General features: G+C 38.2%; 1 protein-coding gene across 2 annotated transcripts in view; it reads left to right on the top strand.

The window, feature by feature from the left end:
• The window catches only part of Clcn5 (chloride voltage-gated channel 5), a 154,168-nt gene that overhangs the window by 11,240 nt on the left and 135,247 nt on the right, over positions 1-7,681 (top strand). Inside the window, exon 3 of one of the 2 annotated variants that reach the window (XM_031386204.1) lies at positions 6,461-6,529. The exons of the other annotated variant lie outside the window; for it this stretch is intronic. Within the exon in view, the coding sequence (XP_031242064.1) occupies positions 6,461-6,529 (69 nt within the window). The remainder of the gene's footprint in view (positions 1-6,460; positions 6,530-7,681) is intronic. 2 annotated transcript variants of the gene reach the window in all.

Genomic DNA, 7,681 nt, shown 5'->3' with positions numbered 1-7,681 from the left:
GTGTGTGTGTGTAGTAGTAGTGGGGATTGAATCTAGGGCATTAGACATGCTATGCAAGCACTCCAGCACCCTACTCCTAAGCTATATCTCCAGAACTTTTACATTTTATTTTAATTTTGAGGCAAGGCCTCATTCACTTGCTTAGGCAGGCCTTGAACTTTTGGTTTTCCTCCCTCAGCCTCCTGAGCAGTTGGGATTGCATGCCCACACGGACTCCCAAGCTGGGCTGTCTGCCAAATGTTTCTCTTTTCTCACTGGGCCTTAGTGCTACTGTAGAGAGTTTTCCTTTAGCTCTGAAAAAGATTCTCTTCATGAGGTTTCTGGGATTTTTTTTTTTTTTTTTGGTTTTGTTAGTATGCTATCATTTTTGAGATAAGTTGTGGTTCTTAGGTTTTAGACAGAATTATGATTCAGAACTTCCTGTTTCATGTAATGCTGCTCTGTCTGTCATGGGTAGGGCAAGGCAGGACTTAAATGTTTTGCTTTGGGTGGTAGCAAATGGCAGATTCTTTTTCCTACCTTCTGTTCATACCCCAGATAGTTACAGACTTGTGATAAGACTAAAGATTACATTGAGTAGTTAATAGTATGAGCTAATTATCTTTGTAATAAGATGCTTTGCAACAACAACAACAGATAACCTGTCTGGCATTAAGTTGCATTCTATCGCATTTATTTAGGATTTCTTCCCTGACTACTTCCATGAGAAGTAGAGTAACACAGAAATCACACGATAGAGCAATCAGAAAGTATTCCAAGGTAGGGTCCCTCCTGTAGAAGTGAAGTAGTTACTTCAGGTAGGTAAGACTCTGACTCTGAGTTCTCCTTTCGTTCAGCTATCAGCTTTCAAACTTACCTGTTCTTTGGTAAAACCAGCCTTTGATTCTTTGGGTGTGTTCTGTACTCCAGTGTGTAGCCCTAAATGGCACGGGCCTTATTTTTCTAGTACTCCTCTTACCAAGACAGAGAGCATTTAGGACAGGTACTGTCCACTGAAGGTACTGCTCACTGAATCTACCTTTAATGAGTAATAGTTGCTTAGCCTTTCTGTCAGAGTGCCATGGTAATGAAATGAAATCAGGCACAATAAAGTGTTTTCTTAGAACAAGAAACAACCAGTGTTATTCCCTCCTGTCATTCATTATATTCTATACAGTGATGCTGATAGACATTTATGGTCACTAGGAAACCTCATTCTTCTGTTACACTAGCAAAATCTCTCAGTCGGGTCATCCCATGCCATAAGTATATGGTTATATTAAGTTCTTACATATTCAAAACCTGTCTCCTTCTCTAATGCCGTTATAACTAATCACAGGTGAGGGGGAAGTACACTGTCACACCACTATTTAGCATGCATTCCTGGTGTTAGAGATAATTATGGGTGCTGTTGCTAGGGGCCTTAGGAGTTTTTTTCATCTAGTCTGCATCCACCGACTAAATCTTTGGATCTAAAAAAAAGATCCACCATTTAAGAGCTGGATTAGTGTTGAGGAATCACACCCTCTGAATTTGCTTCTGGGTAGAATGAGGCAAATCACAGCAAGGTGTACACAACTACAACAGTTGGTTTGTAAAGTGTTGAAAGAATTGTTAAACAGTGTAAGCAAATGGTGTGTAGTTTGCTATTATTGTGCTAAATATCTGGTTGCCCAGTTCTGCCTTAGGAAGTTCAGAACTGAGAGTTGATGTAAAAGCCTCCCTCCATGCCCCGCCCCCCTCCGCTCCATGCACAGTTGGGGGCAGTATAAATAGTTAGTCTCCATTGGCTTGGAAGTCTTTCTGAAAATGTAAACTGTGAGTACCTTTTGGCTCAGTGAATCTGTTTTAAAGAGGAACTGCAGGGACATCACTTATTATTGCAAGGATATTGGTTACTTCATTATTGCCAGGTATATTAATTGTGGTATATATACACTATGGGAAGCTGTTCATTTAATTAAAAGGGGCACAGTATGTCTATATATAGTGATAGGGAATGATAACCAAGATACATTTTTTTTTTAAAAAAAAAGAGAGAGGGCTTCATGTAGTCCAGTCTTAATCTTCCTACTTCAGCTTCCCAAGTGCTGGGATTGCAAGTGTAATTTTAAGTGGGGGAAAAAGATGCAGAACACTGTGAATTATAGGACCCTATTTGGACAAGTGGAAGAGAGGGAGTATTATGAGATAGGGCTTTCTAACTCTCCCTTCCATTCCTCTTTTTTCTTTCCTCCCTTCTCTTCTGTTGGACTAGAACCCAGGACCTTGCACATGCTAGATAAGTGCTCTACTACTGAGCTGTGCACACTTCCAGTCCTCTTAGCATGTGTGTGTGTGTGTGTGTGTGTGTGTGTGTGTGTGTGTATGCATGCATGCTTAGGAAACGTGTGCAATCTTGCAGAAGCAACAGTTCCAAGTTCCCTTGAATCAGAAGTGACAGGGTTAGTTAGGGGTTTTAAATTTTCTCTTGGTGTCTATTTACTACTTGATTTAACAACACTCGTATCTGCTATATCTTTAAATAACAAAATTTACATGAAAATTATGCCTGAACCTGGTTAATTATTTGAGCTGGGAGGTTACTTTGAAGTGTAAGAAGCTAAGTCCAAAAACTAATGGCCTCTAGAAAAGCCACCGAGGCTGATGGCTGCATAGATTAGGGAAGATGTTTGTTAACTATTAATGCTTAGAAAAAAAGTAAGAATCAATTGTTGAAATTATGTTTTTATTAGCTTTTAAAAATGAAATAATTGTAATTATAGTATTACTTTGATATCTGCGTGTTTTAATATGTAAGTAGCATAGTAAATGTATTCCTGATCAAAGTTAAAAGTTGAATGTGTTGAACATGTCAATGTCTGGAGTAGTAGCTGCCATTCTTGTTTAAGTTGTTTGAATATTGTTCATGAACTTTAAGTTAAAATTTCTTGAACCTTTGACTTAAGGACCTGAGATTGAGTGTAAGTACAAATTTATGCTTGATGTAGAGACTATGTAAGTAGCCTAATATTTACCTTGTAAGATTTTGATTAAATCTTCAAATCTTTCAGGGCTTATAGGGGGCCCAAATGCCTCAAAAGAAGACTGTGGCATGTGATAAAAGAAGTCAAAGGGATGTCTCTCTGAATGTCCCTTTGATTTGACTAGTCCTTTGCTGAGTTATGGACCTTCAGAGGCAGGAATGGTTGTCCTGTGCTAAATGACCCCAATTTTCTTTGTAATATTAACCAAGAGATGAAGTATAAGAAAGAAACTTTGATGAATTGATTAAGAAGGAGGACATGCTTTAGTCCAGTAATTGAGAAAGCTCTGTAAGAGGCAGATGTTAGAAACTCTAGTGATAAGAAAAAGAAAAGGATGAAGTCACTTAAGGTTGTTAGATGGGAATTAGAAAGCCCATAAACCCAGTGCAACTTTTGCTAGGTATGGTGGAACATCTTGTAATCCTAGTACTCGGGAGATAGGAGGATCATGAGTTCAAGGTTATCCTTAACTCTACAGCAAATTTGAGACAAGCCTGCATTTCCTGAGAGCCTGTCTCAAAATACCAATAAACAACTGCGTAACTTATGGGGGTTTTCTAGGGGAATAAGAGTGCTTGAGGAGCTTTCTAGAAGTGGTTTGGGGTTGAACTTGAACCTGGTTCTAGAGGTTATGCATAGTCAACAAGGATAGGAAGTCCTCACCTTTCCCAGGGATTACAGAGCTTTTGGCCCCAGTTTAGACCAGGCGAGCTGTAAGTGGGCTGACTTTATGTGTGCTTGAAACCTGTACTTGGCTGTCCTGGGTAATGGATGTCGCTTAGATTTCTTACTTTACAGTAACGTATTTTGACTCAAAAAGTATCAAGAAAGAGGAATAACTATAACAACAACTAACATTTATTGAATACTTACCATGTATAAGTTAGAGTGCTTCGTGTGGATTATCTTTAATCTTTACAATAACTATTTAAGGGTCAGGAAATAGGGCATTAGCGTGGTTGCATTTTATTCTGCAATTGGAACTGGTAGAGCATGGATCCATGGCTACCTCATTATGGAACCTGAGCTCTTGGTTACTTTTTATTCCTAGGAACAGAGTGCCAAAAATCCTGTTTTTACTGCCCTCCCCCCCAAAAGGGTGACAGCCAGTTGTGACAGAAGTAAACTTCCTATTGTTGTCCTGTTGTGGTGGTCTTGTAGTTTGGGTTGTTACCCTAGCCTTTAATACCTGAAGCCACCTCTCCAGACCATCTTGTTGTGGTCTTTATAGCAAATGAAAGGAGGAGGGCAGGTGTGTATGAAAGGTTATAGAAGCTTACAGGGTCTGGGAATAACTGGACTATAGTTCTGTGGCAAAATTCTTCATTCTTTCTGAGTTTAATCTTGTGACTACCTTGTATTTGTCAGACATTAGTATATAGCATATGTAGGACTAGGCAGATTCCGAAGCAGACAATGCCCTTCCCTGAAAATGCGAGTCTGAAGAAGTTCAAACACCTGCATAAATAACCATAATAAAATGAATGTGAGACATGCATTCCAGGAACATTTTGGAATCCTGATTTTTTTTGGGGGGGGGATTTGGAATGTCCACCAAAGGCCCAAGTGTGCTTGGTGCTATATATAGGAAGGTAGTAGAATGCTTAGGAAGCAGGCCTAATGGAAATTACATCATTTGAAGATATGCCTTTGAAAGGAATTTTGAGTGCTTTGCCTCTTTTTTTTTTCTCTTACACTTTTTTGCTTTCATGAAGTAAGTAGCCTCCTCTGTCATATGTTCCTGCCATGTGTATACTGTGCTACCACAGGCTTGAAAATGGTGGGCCAACAATACATTGGCCGAACCAGAGTGAAGTCTAAGTCTGTTCTTCTCAGGTATTTGTTCCAGGAATGGATAGGTAACTAACCCAAATAGACGTAGACGTTTGCCACTTGTGCATAGGTGGCATTTCAAGCCCACTGTGTAAGCTTTCTTTTAAAACTTGTGATTATTAGTGACTGAGTACAGGGCCTAGTCCTTGGGAGCCAGAACATGTGTTCAGAGGGAAACAGGAAGCATGAGAATGATGTGAGTGGCAGGTAGTATATTGGAAGCCAGTGTACTCATGTAAAAAAAAATGTATCACAAGCATCAATATCAGATACACGAACCATTTGTTTGTTTTCCTAAATATCTTGGTTATATGGTGATTATTTACCATTAACTTATCTGTAAACATTTTCAATATTTATTCCCCCCCGCAGGGCACTTACTTTCAGAGCTAAACAGGGGAGCTAGAACTTGATGAAATGTTATTTTGACTGTTTTTTGTATTTAATAGATCTTATCCTAAAGTGAGATGCAGCAGCTCCACAATGCCCCAGCCATATTAATGATTTACTCAAGATTGAAGGCAGACATCAAACTCTTTGATGCCAAAGCCATAGTTCCTTCCCTTCAGTATTTAGCCCTGGTTTCTGTATTTTATCTTTGCTTTTTGTCTCCTAAAGACCACAATAGGGGGATGGGGGAGGGAACAGGGGGGTTGTTTTAGTCTTTGTTTTTTTTTTTATTTTATTTTTTCTTATTTTCTTTTCTTTTTTTTTTTTCTTTTGGAGGGGAACCTGGGAAAGGAGATATTGTAAATAAACAAAACATCTAGAAATAAAAAAAGACCACAATAATGTTTGACAAAAGATGTGATATTCTTGGGTTTGGACATTGTGTAAATCAAGACAAGATTATTCAACCTGTTGTGTTTTACAAAGTATGAAAATGACCTAAAGTATTTCATAGTAGACATAATTATATTACTCACCCATTGACACAGATGAAATATTAGAGCAGATGCTGGAGAGATGTCACAGCAGTTAAGGGCACTGGCTGCTCTTCCAGAGGTCCTGAGTTCAATTCCCAGCAACCACACTTTGTCTTAGAATCATCTGTAATGGGATCTGATGTCTTTGTCTATCATGTAGATGTACATGAAAACAGAGCACTCATAGACACAAAATATGTTAAATAATAAATCTTTAAAAAAAAGAAATATTACAGCAAATAGGGATAGAGCTTAAAGGAAGTTTTAGGGTAAAGTGACAGCTAGTATAGCATAGCTGGATGCCATTGCTTTAAGCTTCCATTTTGAAGAAAACTTGTTGGGCTGACTCCCAAACTCTATTTGTCTAGTAGTTTGGATTTTTAAATGTGCAAAATAAGAATTTTTTCCATTGCTCTCAGCTGCCCTGCTTGGTTTAATAGGTAACTACTTAAGACAAAAAAGTAGAACTGACATTGATCTGCTTTATGAACTTTGAAGACATATGTTTTGTAATGGATGATTATTATGGTAGTTAATAGTTACTAAGCTCTTACAGTTTTCCAGGTACTGTTTTAAATTATAGTTCATTAGTTAACTAATTAAGCGTGTGTGTGTGTGTGTGTGTGTGTGTGTGTGTGTGTGTGTGTGTATACAACTTGCTGCATTCGGTTTTCTCCTTCCACCATTTGGATCCAGGAATGAAATCAGGGAGACTGGCTTGGCCGCTGGAGCACTTGCGCACTGACTCATCTCACCAGCTCCCAGGTACCATTTTAAATCTTTTATACACATTTCCCACTGCAACCCGGCTGTCAAAGGTTAGTAGTAATATTCTTCTTTTTCAACTGCAGAAAGTAGGGCAAAGAGAAACTAAGTAAAAAACTTCCATAGCTAATAAGTAATTCCTGGTATAAATGCTGTAAGTATTTTATGCTATAAGTATAAAATGTACAGTGGATTTCAAAGACTTCATATATAGAAGAATCTAAAAGCCATTGTAATGTTTTCATTGGTTACCTATAGAACTGATACCATTTTCTATGTATTGGATTCAATAAATACAGTGTTATATCTCATTTTGCTTATTTTTTCTTAATGCAACATTTAGAAAGTTTAAAATTGCCCAAATGTGCAGGATCTCACCCCTTATATCACATCATATACATGAGACAAAAGCAGAGGAAACAAAAAAGAAAAGTTCAATACATTGGACTGAAGCTAGCTGCTGCATTCATTCATAGGAAGATATCACACCTATTCTCTAATGACTGTTTTATTAAGGGGTGAGGAGCAAGGGAGCTTTTAAGTTTAAGAACATATTAGTATTTTACTCCCATCTCTATTGAGCAATGGTGTAAAGCATTGCATTGATACCATGGTTCATCCAAAATTGCTGACTTGAATCTTTCCATCAAAAACTTATTTATAATCTAGTAAAAGGATTACACTTGTATAATAAGTAGTAGAAACAATTAATACAGAATCCTAAGAGAACAGTAGTAATTTGTAGCTAGGTTAAGGATGGAAGGCTAGGGAGGAGGTGAGCTGGTTGAAGAAAATTAATTAGTGGTACCCTTCATACTCAAAGGGAAGTGCAGATATTGGTGACAGGTCCCTGAATTTGGATGGTGGCTCACCAAATGGAGGTTCGGTGTGACACATGTTAGAAGTCAGAGAGTTTGAAATGTGCATTTGGGGTGATGTCTTTGTATTGTTTGCTATACCTTCCCCATCTCCTTGCTTTCTTGTACCCACATAGGAACTTCCTACTACAGAGCAGCCTTTTGGATTTCTGACCTCTTGGATCAGCCAGGCTGCAAGGGTTCATTAGATGCATACATAGCTCATGGTTTCACTTATGATTTTGGGTACTAGAGATGGACAGGTGAGCATATAATTTCACGTTGTGGTTTTTTT

Source organism: Mastomys coucha, chromosome X (assembly GCF_008632895.1).
Source record: "Mastomys coucha isolate ucsf_1 chromosome X, UCSF_Mcou_1, whole genome shotgun sequence".
Classification (NCBI taxonomy): domain Eukaryota; kingdom Metazoa; phylum Chordata; class Mammalia; order Rodentia; family Muridae; genus Mastomys; species Mastomys coucha.
The sequence above is the reverse complement of the archived record's forward strand: the minus strand, read 5'-3'. Positions and strand labels throughout refer to the sequence as shown.